General features: G+C 45.6%; 1 protein-coding gene across 1 annotated transcript; it reads right to left on the bottom strand.

The window, feature by feature from the left end:
- Positions 1-952: 952 nt before the first annotated feature.
- Positions 953-2,350, bottom strand: LOC135049891 (paraneoplastic antigen Ma3 homolog). The gene has a single exon (XM_063955864.1). The coding sequence runs from the start codon at positions 2,348-2,350 to the stop codon at positions 953-955; it is 1,398 nt and encodes a 465-aa protein (XP_063811934.1).
- Positions 2,351-18,811: the final 16,461 nt, after the last annotated feature.

Below are 18,811 nucleotides of genomic sequence, written 5' to 3'. Positions count from 1 at the left end.
CGGAAAACCATTGGCTGCCTTGCAGACAATCCAATGCTTCTTCAATTTTTGGTACGGTATATTGATCAGGCACCGTACATCTGTATAACGTCCTGTAATCAATGCACAGCCGTATCTCCCCACTTTTCTTTCGTGCAACCACAATGGGTGATGCGTACTGGCTTTCTGAGTCCGCAATAACCTGATTCTCCAGTAGATTTCTTAGATGCGTCCGCACATCCTCAAAATCGGCTGGAGCCAGTCTTCGAGACCTCTCCCTAAATGGGGTGTTATTGGTTAATTTAATACGATGCTCTACATCCTTGGCCGTACCTAGGTCCCACTCACTTTGGGAAAAGACCGCTTCTCGTAGCTGTAATTGTTCCAATAACAGCCTTTTGTTCTTTAGGTCTATGTCGCTATCTTGGAAAACATGCCTCCAGCTTATTGACCCATGATTTGGGGGTGGATATACCGGTCTCGGAACTAACTTCTCCTTTTCGACACTGCGCCGTATTACTGTCTATCGTGAGCGGCACGTCATTCAGATTTTGGTTTGGTCTCTCACACCATTTTATGAGACTCTTGTACATATTAGTGTTTGTCCCAACAATCACTGGCAGTTCTCCATTATCGCCAGGAGAATCCGGACAAACCAAAGCCACAAACGGTACCATTTCATTGGGGGAGATCAGCCCAGGGTCGAAGGTAATCTGAGCGATAATATATCCTAAATAGGGGTATTTTTGCTCACTCAACCCCCAGATGGTGAGTCCACTAAGAGGATGTATGGGCACATCTTGTAAATGGGTCTGATACCAGGATTCAAATACGATGGAAATTTGTGATCCACTATCCAACAAGACTGTACAGGCGTGTCCGTTGATCATAGCCTTTATTCTTGGTGCATGGCCCATCAGGCTCTCAGGTATTTCATTGGACCACTGAGCACTCCCCATGGCGTGTACAGTAATTATTGGGGAGCCTGTGAGGGGTCCACAGAGCTCCCGTTGGAGTTTTCCTGTGTAGACAGACGTCTCCTGTAACTATTACTATTTCCTCTTCGGAAGTTTCCATACATGGGGCATTCAAATGACCTATGACCCGATTGTCCACAACTATAACAAATTATGGAGAATCTGCTCTCCCTCCTTAAACTTATTCCCCTCCCAGAGTCAGGATTCATCCCCTGACTATAAGGAGGATTAGTCTGTAGAGCTATTAGCTGTTCAATTTTTTTGTTCTGTTCTTCTATTAACTTCACCAGTCGCTCATCTATAGAGGGTGGAGACGGGGTTGGTAAAACTACTTTGACCTTCTTGATGGTTCTCTCACGGTTTTCTATTTGTACCTCTTCGAGTTTCACTTCTCGCACGAGCTCATTCAAGGTCGGAGGCTGATTAGTATTCATAGTGCATCTGAGCCTTTGCGCTACAGTACTGTTGGTTAAGGCACCCTTGAGTACCTGGGTCAGTCTCCTTCGGTCCACCCCGTCCTTATCAATCCCCCCTTTATCTACAATCTTGTAAATTAACCTATCGACTCTATAAATGTAATGGGTCAAGGTTTCTCCTAGTTCCTGGTAAGTATGATTGAGCCTAGCCAGTAGGTCCCCTACATCTTTCAAGGTACCAAAGGAAAAATCTAGGGCCTCCACATAGTCTTTCAGAGTAGCATTAGGGTTGCTCCTCCGGGTGGCTTGAATCACCCCCACCGCGGGTCCTCGTAGGCTTTCAACCACCCGCTGCCTTTTAACATGTTCGGGGCACTGCCACTCTTCGGAATATTCAGTGGCTGCCTCCCTCCACAGCTCATAGGTCTCCTCTCCGGCTGGTACCGGTGTGATACCCGAGAATATCCTAAGTCGACGATATCCTCCTTCAAAGTGCCACCTCTCCAGGTGGCTAACCACTTTACCCACAACTGTTTCTACCTGATTCTCCACAGCTTCCTCAGTGTGTGTGAGGGGATCCGTATCTTGGCTTGAGGTCTGGACACCACATCCGAGTGGTGGTTCCCCAGTTCCGTGTTCACCAACGAAGGGACCATCTTCTTCCCCACTAGGGTTCCTTTCAGGCCACACCAGTTGTACTTTCCCTCCCGGGACTCCCTCAATCACCACCATACAAGGGAGTAGCATTGGATCTAATGGGTTCTGATTAGTGATTAAAACTGCTGTAATAGTACCTTTGGACCCTTTCCATTTATCTACGATGCACGGCTCACTAATTCCATAAAGAAATTTCACCGCGTTGATCATACTATCCTCACTAGCACTATTCAAATTTCCTCGCAATCCGAAGCTACCTTCGACATCTATATCCTTCTCTCTACACCAACGAAAGATATCTTCCTTACTAACCTCCTCCATCCTGTCTGGCAAACAGGAGACCCCGAATCTCAGCAGTGCCTCCAAATGTAACCCTCCTACCCCTTCTCTATAATGAGGGTCATAGATAATTTAGTGTGCCTCCACCCAAGCAAATGGATAAACACCTGGGTGGCTTGGGAAAACCCTACCTAAACTAGGCTGTGGGTGTTGTGATTGTGTTACTGTTAATATACACTCAATATAATAAAATCACTTCACATTCCTTACCAATTACTTTCTCTTTTCTCCGAAGGTATACTTCAAGGTACAGGACTCTCCAGGATCGGGATCTCGTTGATACACCGGACACTCGTATTTAGGTAAGTAATTTTATTGTCACAATCACCATTTAATTAATTATAAGGTATACTGTATATGAGTAAAATGAGATTTAAATAATACACAATACAAATAATTATTACAATATTATGTTACAACATAAATGCATGCAATACAAAAAATATATATATATATATAATAACCACAGTCGGATAGACAATGGACCCGGGGTTTACTTAGTACCTGCTGCGCAGTTTACCTACTCATTTACCTAAGTGATCACTGTACCGTTCAATATTCAGGAGGGCCCAGACTGTTGAGTTCACATCCAGTATGCATACAGCAATTAGAGTATCTATATAATAATCTGAGAGAGGTAGTAAGCTACTGAAGAAATAGAAGCACTGTATCCAGAGTACATAGACACAGTGTACCTCTAGTTGGTTGAGTCAAGAGAGGTATGTAAGAGTAATTCTCTTAATCATTGAAATCCGCAAATGGTGCTGGGTTGGTGTCACTATATCAATATTAGCAATTTGGTCCTGAACTGGGGAAATTCCACTCATCTACTTCTCCTGGAAGGCTGAGACGATATAATTCTTGAACAACCCCAAGATATAAGCGAGGGTCTGTACACTGTAACCGTCCCTGGATAATTTCATATAATAGTTATATAATTTATAGGTGCAGTTCATATCCAAAAATGCCTATGGAGCAGATATGTACTTAGAGTACAAGTTTGCGAGGGGTTATAAGGTGTCCTCGTGGATATATTTAGTCCATGGAAGTGTCACTACTATCAGCGGGAATGGCCGGATTGGGTACCACTTTTCCGACTATAACACTCCCCCTAATGTTGGACCCCTGCTGAACACTATAATTTCAACCAAGCGATTTCGTCCCCCACTAATAATCTTTTTTCATCAGTCCCCAACTTCCTCGGCATACTCAAATAGTAGATCTGGATAGATACAAGATAGTAATTTAATAACATGGGAAGCTCTGTTATGAACCCAAGGATATCCTTCTTGGATCTATGGAGGGAAACTCCTTGACTTGACCCATTTCTAGGTTTGTATATTCTCTTCAGGGGTTATAATTGTCTACCATACCGGCATTAGGAGTAGAGATGAGCGGATTCGGTTTTACTCAGTTTTACTCGGTTCTCAAAACGGCATCTTATTGGCTCATGGATGTCACGTGTTTTGGATAGCCAATAAGATGCCGTTTTGAAAACCGAGTAAAACCGAGTAAAACCGAATCCGCTCATCTCTAATTAGGAGCTTGCAAAAGACGTTGTTATCAGCTCACTAATAATATTATATTCATATACTGTCAGTAGGGGATAGTATTAGTGGTGAGGATCAGCTTTCCGTTTATCTGGTCTATTCAGCTCACCTTTATGGCTCTCACAGTCCCCTTGTCAGTATGGGAGCTCCCATCCATCCTGATACAATGTTGCTGCGTCACTCAGCTCCCCTGGCAACCGCTGCTCTTGGCGGATTCCTCTCCCTCCTTCCTCCTTATCACGGCCGGCGTCAGCACTTATGACGATCTCCACTCTCAGCGGCTCCGGAGCGGGGTAGCTGACTCCGTCCTCCACTAGATACACTCCGGTCTATGTTCAGGTACCGAAAGCTCCCGTTGGCCGCCAAGACACCTGATAGTCTCCCCTTCACGATCCGGCTTCCTCCGTCCCTCTCTCTAGTCGCGGGGTTGTTGTGTCTCTATCTCACGAGCCATCTCCCTTTTTATCCCCAGCATGCGGGCGCTTAACTCCCAGGCACGAGGAGATTCTAGAGAAATCTCTGCCCAGCGCATGCCATGTTATTCAGCATCGTTCATACTTCTCTGCCAAATAAATATAAACCAGCAGCTTTCTTCTAGTTCATAAATGTACACCCCTGAGTATTTTACATCATACATATTATACAATATATATATATATATATATATATACACTAACTTCCTAAATTTACATACATTTACCATTATCTCATATCAGTGCATATACTTATTCCAAAGAGAAATGAAACTATATTAATAGATCCCCCTAATATTAATATATATATATATATATATATATATATCCTAGGGTTACACATGTGCAACTGATCTTATAAATGACATACTCTGTATTACAGGTGACTCTCTAAGTTCAAGTTTTCTTCTTTCATCTGCTCTCTCATACTGGAACTGAGTTTTTTGCATGTACTTACAACAAATACAATGGTTGCAGGGAAAACATCCCCTTCTATTGCCCAAGAAATTATCAGGTTCTTTAATTTGTTTTAAGCGACTTGGTGCCAATATATTCTTTAAGTTGGATGCTTTTCTATAGATCATTTGTGATTTGGTCGGAAGACTAGGTCCAAGGACTGGATCTTTCAATTGTATGTCCCAATGTTTGGACATGATTTTCTTAATCTTAATTGCATCCTTACTATACTGCATAATGAATGGTCGTGTAGACATATTTTCTTTAGTGTTAGTGTTTTTTTCACTAATCAATTCATCTCCACTCCATTTGGAAGCTCTCAATCTCGCTTCCTCCAGCAGGCCGGGATTGTATCCTCTTTCAATGAACCTATCAAATAATATGGCAGATTGATCCCAATAATTTTCTAGGACTACCACTGTTTTTTCTTATTCAAATGAACTGTGAGTATGGGTCGTCATTTTTCCAAGGATAGTGGTGACAGCTTGTTTCTGGAATATAGCGGTTAGTGTCCACATCCTTAAAAAATGTTTTGGTGGTGATTTTTCCTGTTGGACATCCCTTTAGTTCTAGGTTTAGATATTCAATATTATTTTTATCAGTGTCACAGGTACACTTTAAATTATAATCATTGAGATTCAAATAATCAATAAATTTACTAACATCTTCTTGGCTTCCCTGCCAGATGAATATAAGATCATCAATATAGCTTTGATACAATTTGATGTTTACATTATCATATTCTGTATTATATACATATTTCTCTTCCCACTCGCCCATAAGAATGTTTGCATATATAGGGGAGAATTTTGTTCCCTTAGCCGTACCCTGCTTTTGCAAAAAATAATTCCCATCGAACTCAAAATAATTATGTTCAAGTATGAACTTTATGCAATTCACTATGAAAGTGATCTGTAAAGTTGTATTACTGGGATCTTTTAACAAAACACCTCTAACTGCCTCTATTCACCTATGATGATGGATAGAGGAATAGAGGGCTTGTACATCTACAGTTACCCATCTAAATTCATCAGACCAATTAAAATTATCAACCAACCTTAAAATGCTTGTTGAGTCCTTAAGATATGATCTATTTAATTTTACATATGGGTGGAGCTTAAGGTCGTTATAGTGTGAAAGGTTTGAGGTGAGGGAATCAACTCCAGCTATAATCGGACGTCCGGGTGGCTTATTTTTATCCTGATGCACCTTAGGTAACTGGTAAAAAATGGGCATAGTGGGATACTTCTTATACAAGTAATCAAATTCGTTCTTACATAATAGACCTGAGTTCTTGGCTCTAATTAACAATGTATATAGGGATTCTTGGAACTCCTCAGTGGGATCTGTTTCCAACCTCACATATGCAGAAGTGTCATTAAGTATTCGATAGGATTCATCTACATAGGAAGATCTATCTGAGAATCACTGCTCTACCCTTATCTGCTGATTTAATTATTTGATCATCTTTAGTTAGATTCTTTATAGCTTGTTTCTCTTGATGATTAATATTATTATTAAATTTACTGTCAAACACTTTTATTTTTCTAAAATCATCCTTCACAGATTCGTAAAAGATGTCTATATAACTACACCGAGACTCTACTGGGTAAAATTTGGAAGGTAGTGATACAGATGGTTTTTCTTTCGGTACATAAGAAAGTTTTGGAACAAGATTCTTGAGGAAATGTCTTTGAATAGTCAAATTTCTGACATTTATTTAAATCGATGAAAAGGTTGAATTTGTCCACCTTTTCATCGGGCGCAAATTTTATGCCTTTATTTAATACCTTACTCTCGGCTGAGGGAAGTATTTTCTTTGATAAATTGTTGACTCCTCTCTCGCACTTTCCTGATGTATTTGGGGAGCATTTTTCTTTTTTGGGGTGTTTTCTACCTCCTCTCTTTCCTCGTTTTCCTCTAGAAACCCTCTTTTTGTACCCTGTGAAGTCTCCTCCTCCTGTTTGTCCTCTGGTTTTATAGGGTCTTTGGTGATCTTTCGTTCCCCTAAAAAAATCCTCCTATCAATGTTACGAGGAGAAGGGGATCTAAGATTGTCAAATCTATTATAGTGTGAAGGTATACGATCTCTTGATCTGTATGAGTGAAATCTTTCTCTCTGTCTATACAAGTAATTATGAGGATTATTTTGATGCAAGAACCTCTGATTGCCATATGGGGATCTATAATTGGATTTGCCCCTCTGATTACCATACGGGGACCTATAATTTGGTCTACCTCTAGTCCATATTCTACTTTTCGCCATTCATAATCATTATTTTCAGAACGGTAGGTTCCCATGTTCTTATTCTCTGTGGGTCTATCTAAATTTTTGGTATTGTTTGACCAGTTACATATATTCCCCTTAGTACAGTCAGCTCTATCTCGAACATACTTTTTTTGTTTTCTGGCAATAATTTCATTCTCCAGATTGTCTAGTTTGCATATAAATGTATTAGTATCTGATTTGTATACCTCCCTAACCTCAAATTTTTCCATTAGGGACTCGAGTTTAGCAATGTCCTCATCTAGCTTGACTAATTCCTTTTTACGTTATCTAATAATAGGACCCATTAATTTTATGGAACAGTCATCAAGGATCGAATTCCAATCTGACATAAAGGTATCATTCTCATTACCATATGTAGGTGATTTGATTAGTCTAAGCCCCCCCCCCCCCCCCTCCCCCGGGATTCTCCCCACTTCCACATACTTCTCTAAAGTGATGATATCAAACCATCCATTCATTTCTTTGATGGAAAGTTTTTCCATGCTATTCAAATAGCCATAATAATCCTCCTCATTTTCCTCCATTTCAACAGATTGGTCATTGTCAACAAAAATACGTTTGAATATCTGTGATCTTTTAATTCTATCCTTAAACACAGGCATCGTAAATACAGCAGCAATTACGGGTAACTAGCAGAACAATAGTACAAATAACGATTTTACCCTTAACTTGCGCTTCAAGAAAGGCAGCATTAAGTACTTTGTCACTGTACTGGATTTTTACTCACATTATAATAAGATTTTAAACCTACCGGTAAATCTATTTCTCCTAGTCCGTAGAGGATGCTGGGGACTCCGTAAGGACCATGGGGTATAGACAGGCTCCGCAGGAGATAGGGCACCTAAAAAGAACTTTGACTATGGGTGTGCACTGGCTCCTCCCTCTATGCCCCTCCTCCAGACCTCAGTTAGAGAACTGTGCCCAGAGGAGATGTACAATACAAGGCAGGATTTAGCAATCCAAGGGCAAGATTCATACCAGCCCACACCAATCATACCATGTAACCTGGAACACAGGGCCGGCGCTTCCATTAGGCAGCTTTAGGCAGCTGCCTAGAGCGCTGGCCACCAGAGGGCGCCCCTGACCTGGCCGCACACCACAGGAAGTGAAGTATGATTCTGAAGGAGACTGACAGATGCTTCATATGATGATGGTTGCAGCAGCTGTAAGCCTTACCTTGTCTGCTTTCCACTGCTCTCTGGACTAGCCACATGTGCTGTGCTGTTACTGTACACAGCCAGCCTGTCAGCTCCCATCCCCTGCTGTTGCCTTCTTCTCACTCTCCCAGCCAAGCATTGTAGCTCCGCCCCCTAGATGAGAGACGAGGAGCTGGCTCGTGCTGTGATCAGCTGCACACTGAGGCTACAGTGAGAGGCTGTGTTCTGTCTGGTGGTAAGTAGCCTAATCATGTGCTGTGTTTCCATATAAACAGACACCCAAAAGTGCAGCATCTATAATTAATTAGTTTAATTTCCTGAGTTTGGCTAACTCATTCCTGCGTGCAAACCTCTCTCTCTCTCCTCTGCTACTGCTGGAGGCACATCAGATGGGGATCTGGAATGGAACACATGTGGTCCCTGAATCTACAGTATACTACTCTGCATTCCTGCCCCACCCCCCTTCCTGAACTTGAACCTAGGAAAGATGTTGCTACGTATCTTAAAATGGAAATGTAATATCATGTATAATGGGTGTCAGTGCTAGCAGGGAGGAAGGGATAGAGGGTGTCTAGCAGGAGGGGTGCTTGACTGCTTCCCTTGGTGCCAAATGTATTGCAGAGGTAGCGCGTAGCACCCACCAACGAGCAGAGAGACTGGAGGATGATGATGATCCTGTTTAGCAGTTCATGTGGCCATAGATGAAGCCTGTCTGTTTAGCTGGGTGGTGTGTTATAGGAGGAACTGTCCTGAGTTGCTCGGGGGATGTAGTTATGTGACCAGCGGTCAGGAGACCGCTGATCACATTACCGACGGCTACAAGCCGCCCCCCTCTAAATCCCAACAGTCGTGGTGGGAGTATTCCCACCACGACACCCATAGCCACCGAGCCCGCAGCATGGCGAACACAGCGAGCCTGTAAGAAGCTTGTTGCGCTCGCCCTCACCCGCCGGCATTGCACCGCCGGGATCCAGTAGTCGGTATGCTGACCCCAGGGATCCCCAGCAGCGTAACGCATACCCAAATTGTGCTGGGGACCTAGGTGGGGGGGAAGCTGGGATGGGTTACATGTCCACCCATGTGACCCACTGATGTGCAGTGGTGGTGGTTGCCAGGGAGGAAGTCAGCAGCATGCAGAGGTCAGTGTAAAGGGGGTACAACCTCGGGGCCCCTTTGAACCGAGGGACCCAGGATAGTTGTACCGTTTGTCCCCCTCCTGTCACCGAGCCTGTGCAGATGTAAGCGGAATTGATAAAAGGACTCTCAGCCCTCCTCAAATATCAGACTCAACTATACAGCTAAGCTGTATCATGTGGGAACGCTGCATTGTAATGTTTTAAAAATACATGTTATTATTGCAAATCCTCTTGAGTACTGCGTTTGGTTCTTTGTAACATTATATATATATATATATATATATATATATAAATATCTACTATCTGCACCTACTTCTTCTGGATCATTGTGGCTTAATGTTGCTTGTTGCAGAAGCAAGATTTTCGCCAGGGGAAAGGAAGAGCACTCATGGGAACTCCTCTGAACAATGGCGGTCATTCCGAGTTGATCACTCACTAGCTGCTTTTAGCAGCCGTGCAAATGCATTGTTGCCGCCCTCTGGGGAGTGTATTTTCGCTTTGCAGGAGTGCGAACGCATGTGTAGCAGAGCGCCTGCAAAAACATTTTGTGCAAAACAAGACTAGCCCTGTAGTTACTCTTCATGTGCGTTGATTCGCCCAGCCATGCCTGCGTTTTTCCAAACACTCCCAGAAGACGGTCAGTTGACACCCAGAAACGCCCCCTTCCTGTCAATCTTCCTGCGTTGTGCCGTGCGACTGAAAGCTTTGCTAGAACCTGTGCAAAACCACAAAGGACTTTGTACCCGTACGTTGCGCGTATGCATTGCGGTGCATACGCATGCGCAGAAATGCAGATTTTTAGCCTGATCGATGCGCTGCGAACAACGGCAGCTAGCGATCAACTCGGAATGACCCCCATTATGCGAAAGTCACAGACTAGTCAGTGTGCTCCAGTAAAGGTCGGCCTTGCTGGAGGAGGAAAGTATGAAGTGGCCTCAGCAGCAAAATGTTCATGGCCATATATTGATTATTAGGTGATTGAAGGATATGTGGAAGAGTACAGTAACACATAAGGTGCATATGGAGGGCGGTGATGACACCAAGTCTTAGTACATAGACCCCCTAGGAGACATATGGAGAGCTGTACACATAAGGAGCATGTGGAGGGCTAGGGTGGTCTTCAGTTTGCCGGCGCACAGTATACCGGTGCCGGAATCCCGTCAGCCGGCATACCGACACTTTTTCTCCCTCTTGGGAGTCCACGACCCCCTGGAGGGAGAATAAATAGCGTGGTGGGGCTCATTTGCGCTCGCCACGCTGTCGGTATGCCGGCGCTGTCGGTATGCCGGCGGTCAGGCTCCCGGTGCCGGAATACTGGTCGCCGTGAGCCCGGCCGCCGGCATACCATACTACACCCAGAGGGCTATGGTAACACCAGGGGCATTTGGAGTGTGATGATATATATGTGGCATGTGGATGGGTCTGATGGCATGAATAGTAGAGCAGTCTGATTACATTAATTAGGCGGATTACATAAATGGGACAAGCATTGGCTTCTAATGGCATTTAAATGTGCATGTGAGGGCCTGAAATTTGAGAAAAGTAATGGCTGTAACTATACCGTGATTTTGGGCAATCGCCCCCTCCGGGAATCTGTAAATGCATCAGTGGTAATCCTAATTGAATCCATAATACAGTATTATTAGTGATTGGGTCTAAGGTTCCTTTATGCACCTCTGCCCCTGTGTTGGTCACAGCTGCCACGTCTGTTTCCCTCTTATGAAAAAGTTATTTATACTATCAGCTTTTTGAGCTGTCAGGTGCCTGGGAGCTGGCATGTGCATCTTTTCCTAGCAACAATCTGACTTGGGACTTGTGTACTACTAGGGGGCTGGAGTGGATGTATATATGGTTATGAGGGGCAGGGTGGAGGATGTTGGGGGGAACGGAGGGCAGCATTGTGAACCTTTGCCTAGGGCGCCTTGAAACCTTGCACCGGCCCTGCTGGAACATACATAACCAGTTAACAGTATGAACAAACTACAGTAACGGTCCAAGACCGATGTCAACTGTAACATAACCCTTATGTAAGCAACAACTATATACAAGTCTTGCAGAGTTTCCGCACTGGGACGGGCGCCCAGCATCCTCTACGGACTAGGAGAAATAGATTTACCGGTAGGTTTAAAATCTTATTTTCTCTTACGTCCTAGAGGATGCTGGGGACTCCGTAAGGACCATGGGGTTTATACCAAAGCATCCAATCGGGCGGGAGAGTGCGTATGACTCTGCAGCACAGACTGAGCAAACGCTAGGTCCTCATCAGCCAGGGTATCAAACTTGTAGAATTTAGCAAAAGTGTTTGACCCCGACCAAGTCGCCGCTCGGCCAAGTTGTAATGCCGCCCAAGAAGAGCCCACCTTCCTAGTGGAATGGGCCTTAACCGAATTTGGTACCGGTAATTCAGCCGTAGAGTGAGCCTGCTGAATCTTATTACAGATCCAGCAAGCAATAGTCTGCTTCAAAGCAGGAGCGGCAATCTTATTGACCGCATACAGGACAAACAGAGCCTCTGTTTTCCTAATTCTAGCCGTCCTGGCTACATAAATTTTTAAGGCCCTGATTACGTCCAGGGATCTGGAATCCTCCAGGTCACTTGTAGCCACAGGCACCACAATAGGTTGATTCATATGGAACGAAGAAACCACTTTAGGCAAAAATTGCGGACGTGTCCTCAATTCAGCTCGATCCACATGAAAAATCAAGTAGGGGCTCTTGTGTGACAAAGCCGCCAATTCTGACACTCGCCTTGCTGATGCTAAGGCCAACAACATGACCACCTTCCAGGTAAGAAATTTCAACTCAACCTTGTTAAGCGGTTCAAACCAGTGTGATTTTAGGAACTGCAACACCACGTTCAGGTCCCATGGTGCCACTGGAGGCACAAAAGGGGGCTGGATGTGCAGTACTCCCTTTACAAACGTCTGGACTTCTGGAAGAGAAGCCAATTCCTTCTGAAAGAAAATCGAGAGGGCCGAAATCTGTACCTTAACAGAGCCTAATTTCAGGCCCATATCCACTTCTGTCTGTAGGAAGTGGAGAAGACGACCCAGATGAAAATCTTCCGTAGGTGCATTCTTGGTCTCACACCAAGACACATACTTTCGCCAGATACGGTGATAATGTTTTATCGTCACCTCCTTCCTAGCCTTTATTAACGTAGGGATGACCTCTTCCGGAATCCCCTTTTTCGCTAGGATTCGGTGTTCAACCGCCATGCCGTCAAACGTAACCGCGGTAAGTCTTGAAATACACAGGGCCCCTGCTGCAACAGGTCTTCCCTCAGAGGAAGAGGCCAGGGATCTCCTGTGAGCATCTCTTGTAGATCCGAGTACCAGGCCCTTCGAGGCCAGTCTGGGACAACGAGTATCGTTCGTACTCTTCTTCGTCTTATGATCCTCAACACTTTTGTGATGAGAGGAAGAGGAGGAAACACGTAGACCGATTTGAACACCCACGGTGTTACCAGAGCGTCCACTGCTATTGCCTGAGGGTCCCGAGACCTGGCGCAGTACCTCTGAAGTTTTTTGAGGCGTGACACCATCATGTCTATTTGAGGAGTTCCCCAAAGACGTGTTACGTCTGCAAAGACTTCTTGATGAAGTCCCCACTCTCCTGGATGGAGATCGTGTCTGCTGAGGAAGTCTGCTTCCCAGTTGTCCACTCCCGGAATGAAGACAGCTGACAGAGCGCTTACATGATTTTCCGCCCAGCGAAGGATCCTTGTGGCTTCCGCCATCGCGACTCTGCTTTTTGTCCCGCCTTGGCGGTTCACATGAGCCACTGCTGTGACATTGTCTGATTGAATCAGAACTGGTAGGTTTCGAAGAAAATTCTCCGCTTGTCGAAGGCCGTTGTAAATGGCCCTGAGTTCCAACACATTGATGTGTAGACAGGACTCCTGGTCTGACCAAAGACCCTGAAAATGTTTTCCCTCTGTGACCGCTCCCCATCCTCGGAGGCTCGCGTCCGTGGTAATGAGGATCCAATCCTGAATTCCGAACCTGCGACCCTCCAGGAGATGAGCACTTTGCAACCACCACAGGAGGGACACTCTGGTCCCTGGGGACAAAGTTATTTTCCGATGTAAGTGCAGATGGGACCCGGACCACTTGTCCAGAAGGTCCCATTGAAAAGTCCTTGCATGGAACCTGCCAAAGGGAATGGCCTCGTAGGCCGCCACCATTTTCCCCAGAACTCGAGTGCATTGGTGAACTGACACCCTTTTCGGTTTTAGCAGGTCTCTAACCATGTTCTGTATGTCTTGGGCTTTCTCTATTGGGAGGAAGACCTTCATTTGTTCCATATCCAGTATCATACCTAGGAACGGTAGTCGAGTTGTCGGAATCAACTGTGACTTCGGTAGATTTAGAATCCAACCGTGTTGCTGGAGCACTCTCAACGAGAGCGCCACACTGTTCAGCAATTTCTCCCTTGATCTCGCTTTTATCAGGAGATCGTCCAAGTATGGGATAATTGTGACTCCATGCTTGCGCAGGACCACCATCATTTCCGCCATTATCTTGGTGAAAATCCTTGGGCCGTGGAGAGTCCAAACGGCAACGTCTGAAATCGGTAATGACAATCATGTACAGCGAATCTCAGGTATTCCTGATGGGAGGCATATATGGGGACATGAAGGTACGCATCCTTTATGTCCAGAGACACCATAAACTCCCCCTCCTCCATGTTGGCTATTATCGCTCTGAGAGATTCCCTTTTGAATTTGAATCTTCTTATGTACAGGTTTAGGGATTTCAGATTCAAAACAGGTCTGACCGAACCATCCGGTTTCGGGACCACAAATAGGGTTGAATAGTAACCTCTTCCCTGCTGGTGCAGGGGAACCTTGATTATCACTTGCTGTATACACAGCGTTTGAATTGCAGCTAACACTACATCCCTTTCCGATGTGGAAGCTGGTAGGGCCGATTTGAAAAATCGGCGCGGGGGCACCTCCTCGAATTCCATATTGTAACCCTGGGAAACTATTTCCAACACCCAGGGATTCAGGTACGAACTGACCCAGGCCTGACTGAAAAGTCGAAGACGTGCCCCCACCGGTGCGGACTCCCTCAGGGGAGCCCCAGCGTCATGCTGTGGGTTTTGGAGCAGCCGGGGAGGACTTTGGTTCCTGGGCACCTGCCGAAGCAGGTGCTCTCTTGCCTCTGCCCTTACCTCTGGCGAGGAAAGAGGATCTCCGACCTCTTTTGGACTTGTGCGACCGAAAGGACTGCATCTGATAGGGTGTTACTTTCTTTTGCTGTTGGGGAATATATGGTAAAAAATTTGATTTACCCGCTGTGGCTGTGGAAACCAGGTCCGTCAGCCCATCCCCAAATAATACATCACCCTTGTAGGGTAGTACTTCCATATGTTTCTTGGAATCCGCATCACCCGTCCATTGGCGAGTCCATAAGGATGTTCTCGCTGAGACAGACATGGCATTGGCCCTAGAAGCTAGCAATCCAATGTCCCTTTGAGCATCCCTCATAAATAAGACTGCGTCTTTAATATGGGCTAGAGTTAGGAATATAGTATCCTTATCCATATTATCAAATTGATCTGTCAGCTCATCTGTCCAAGCTGCAATTGCGCTACACACCCATGCCGACGCAATTGTCGGTCTTAGCACAGCACCCGTATGAGAATAAATACACTTTAAGGTAGTTTCTTGCCTGCGATCTGCAGGGTCCTTAAGGGCTGCTGTGTCAGGAGACGGTAGCGCCACTTTCTTGGACAAGCGCGTCAGGGCTTTGTCCACAGTGGGGGCGATTCCCAAATCTCCCTGTCCTGCTTAGGGAAAGGGTATGCCATATAAATTCTTTTGGGGATCTGCGGTCTCTTATCCGGAGTCTCCCAAGCTTTTCCAAAGAATTCATTTAATTCATGAGATGTGGGAAAGTTAATAATCTGTTTCTTTTCCTTAAACATGTGTACCCTTGTGTCGGGGACAGAGGGTTCATCCACAATATGCAACACATCCCTTCTTGCCACAATCATACACTGAATGGTTTTAGTCACCCTAGGGTGCAATTTTACTTCGTCATAGTCGACACTGGAATCAGAATCCGTGTCGGTAGTAGTGTCTTGTGTTAAGGGACGCTTTTGAGACCCTGACGGGCCCTGTGAGTCGGTCCAATCTGAGGATTGACCCCCTGATGTCCCCCCCTAAATCAGCCTTATCAAGCCTTTTATGTAAAGATGCCACACTTGCATTCAACATATGCCACATATCCATCCAATCTGGAGTTGGCACAACCGACGGGGACACACCTCCTCCTTGGAAAAGCCTTCCGCTTCAGACATGTCGACACCACGTACCGACACCCCACATACACAGGGATTAACCTATAAGGGGACAAAACCCCAACCAGGCCCTTAGGAGAGACAGAGAGAGTGTATGCCAGCACACACCCAGCGCTTAATAACACTGGAAAAATATGACCAGATAGCGCTTTTATATATATATATATATATATATATATATATATAAAATGACCAGATTCCCACTCACTGTGCTCAAAATGCCCCTCCTCTTTTTTCCAGCCTGAATGTTCAGCAGGGGAGAGACCAGGGAGCCAGCGTTTTCCTCATGCAGCTTCTGTGGAGAAAATGGCGCTGGTTCGTGCTGGGGATCAAGCTCTGCCCACCCGACGGCGGGCTTCGGTCCCGGTGATTTTTTTATAGAAAATGGCGGGGGATCGTAGAATTACTGCCCAGCAGCCTAATCTACCTTGTCAGTGCCCAAATGTGAGGTTTATTGCTGCCCAGGGAGCCCCCCCCCCTGCGCCCTGCACCCTTCAGTGCTGCTCTGTGTGTGTGAATGGGATCAATGGCACGCAGCTTACCGCTGCACGCCTTACCTCATGAAGATCTGATGTCTTCTGCCTTCTCATACTCACCCGGCTTCTATCTTCGGCATCTGTGAGGAGGACGGCGGCGCGGCTCCGGGACGAACCCCAGGTGAGACCTGTGTTCCGCCTCCCTCTGGAGCTAATGGTGTCCAGTAGCCTTAGAAACAGAGCCCAACTTGACAAGCCAGCTCTGCTTCTCTCTCCTCGGTCCCACGATGCAGGGAGCCTGTTGCCAACAGGACTCCCTGAAAATAAAAAACCTAACAAAATTCTTTTTCCACAGAAAACTCTGGAGAGCTCTCTGCAGTGCACCCATTCTCCTCTGGGCACAAGATCTAACTGAGGTCTGGAGGAGGGGCATAGAGGGAGGAGCCAGTGCACACCCATAGTCAAAGTTATTTTTAGGTGCCCTATCTCCTGCGGAGCCCATCTATACCCCATGGTCCTTACGGAGTCCCCAGCATCCTCTAGGACGTAAGAGAAAATAATTTTAATATGCATTCCTAATTTTATTTTGCGAAATCTCAATAATAATATTATTTAGTTAGTATATTTTTTTCCCCCATTATTTAATTCATTTATAGTACAAAATTGCTGAATTACAAATAGAGATTGTGGTTGCCGGTTAGACATAATTGCTAAATTCCAGACACTAGTAAGTAGATTAAATTATATATGAATATACTAATGATGTAACAAATAGCGCTTCTAAAAGTATGTTAATTCTCTACAGAACCACACTAGGTACATAAAAATTCTGTTTATGGGCATAGAGAATCTTGATCATTGATTCCTCCCTTAGATCTGCTCTACTCCGATTGGAGCTTCATTTAAATTATTAGTAAGTAAAATTCTCCTTTTTTTTCCATGTTTGCCGCCTGAACAATGGGGTCAATATTTATTATTATTTAATTATGCTCATAGGCAGCACCCCTGCATTCAATCCTATTGGGGGCATTCTTCTTTCTGCTGCGGGGTACACTGGGCTCCACAAGGATTAACATCGGGGTGTAGAGTAGGATCTTGATCCGAGGCACCAACAGGCTCAAAGCTTTGACATTCTTCCCAAGATGCATAGTGCCACCTCCTCTATAACCCCGCCTCCCTGCACAGGAGCTCAGTTTGTAGTTGGTGCCTGCAGTAGCAGGTCACTTAACAGGGGGCTGCCTCAGGCAGCCTATTCTTAGCTTTAAATTTGACAGAAAAGAAGAAGAATCTACAAGGGCTGCAGCAGGCAATGTCTGATCGACGTCTCTGCTGCAGCTCCATCACCCCCAGCGGCGCTGTATACTCCCGCGCCGCGGTTGCCAGGTAACTGCAGCGGAAGCGCCGGCTTCTCTCTTCACGTGAGTCACACACACGCTGCCATCTCCCGGATCGCGGGGCCGCCTACAAGGGGGAGGTAAGGACTTCGGTGCCGCACTTTACACCGTGATCCAGCGCGGACGTAGGAAGCGGGCCGCGCGCACGCTGGCGTGGACACGGATTACTGGGGTGATGTTCCACTAGCCACGAGGGTGATACTTTATGGGCACAGGTCAGGGGGGACGTTGTACCATTACCCCCCCCCCCGTATTCTTTACTGCCGGCACGCCCAGTGGGGATGCCAGCAGGGGGAGCAGGCCGGACCTGAGGCCCCTCCCCCTAGGGCGCCATTTATGCAATGTTCCCACCCTGGAGCTGCTTCCTTCTCCCTCACTCCCGGTCAGCAGCCATTACAGATCGAGCCTTGCTGTTCCTGGTATCGCTGGGGCAAATCCTCCTCTGTGGAACCGCCTGACTGCCAGTGCTGTTCTTCCCACAGGACACTTGAGTATTCTGTCACTGCAACTGTGTTAGTTAAGAAAGAATGCATACCTTCAGGGTTGCGTGGTACAAACACCCTGTGATATACATCCAGTGCTTACTGCGTTTGTTAGATCTATTGTTATCACATATAGCCTGTCGAAGTCAAAAATATTATACCCACATGCATCAAGTACAACCACCACACAGACTGGCCTCCGTGCGTGTGCTTGTTCTGCCGTGCGTGCACATGCCCGCACGCTGCGTACATTGGCTCATGAGGCCCTGCGTATTAACGCGTGGTATGAGTAAATACGGTAGCATACGCATTTGCATGGAAAAGCCACAAAGACATAACTGACATTTCATCCACGTAGTGCATAATTACACATAGCCTACATGCACCACACCAGCAAGTTACATTTACTTTAGAAATGGAACAATAGAGGGATTCAACTTTACAGGATATAAGGGGACAGAATTAAGTTAGGAGGTGGTGTTTGGTATCCAGTTGTACAGTATTTCAAGGGCAATATTCCGATGGCAGTTTGCAGAAAGTAGCACGCTCCTGCGCATAGATATGCACAGGAATATATTATTTATATCACACTGTATGTACTGTACTCTTGATATTCAGCGGGAACCCAGTGGAAGACATCTGCAAGTACACCTGGACTAAGCACCGCCCACCTGTTCAAACCAACCTATGACCCCTCATGTACTGTAAATGACCAGCTCT

The sequence above is a fragment of the Pseudophryne corroboree genome, chromosome 1, assembly GCF_028390025.1.
Source record: "Pseudophryne corroboree isolate aPseCor3 chromosome 1, aPseCor3.hap2, whole genome shotgun sequence".
In the NCBI taxonomy this organism is placed as follows: Eukaryota; Metazoa; Chordata; class Amphibia; order Anura; family Myobatrachidae; genus Pseudophryne; species Pseudophryne corroboree.
This window is presented reverse-complemented; position numbering and strand designations above follow the sequence as displayed.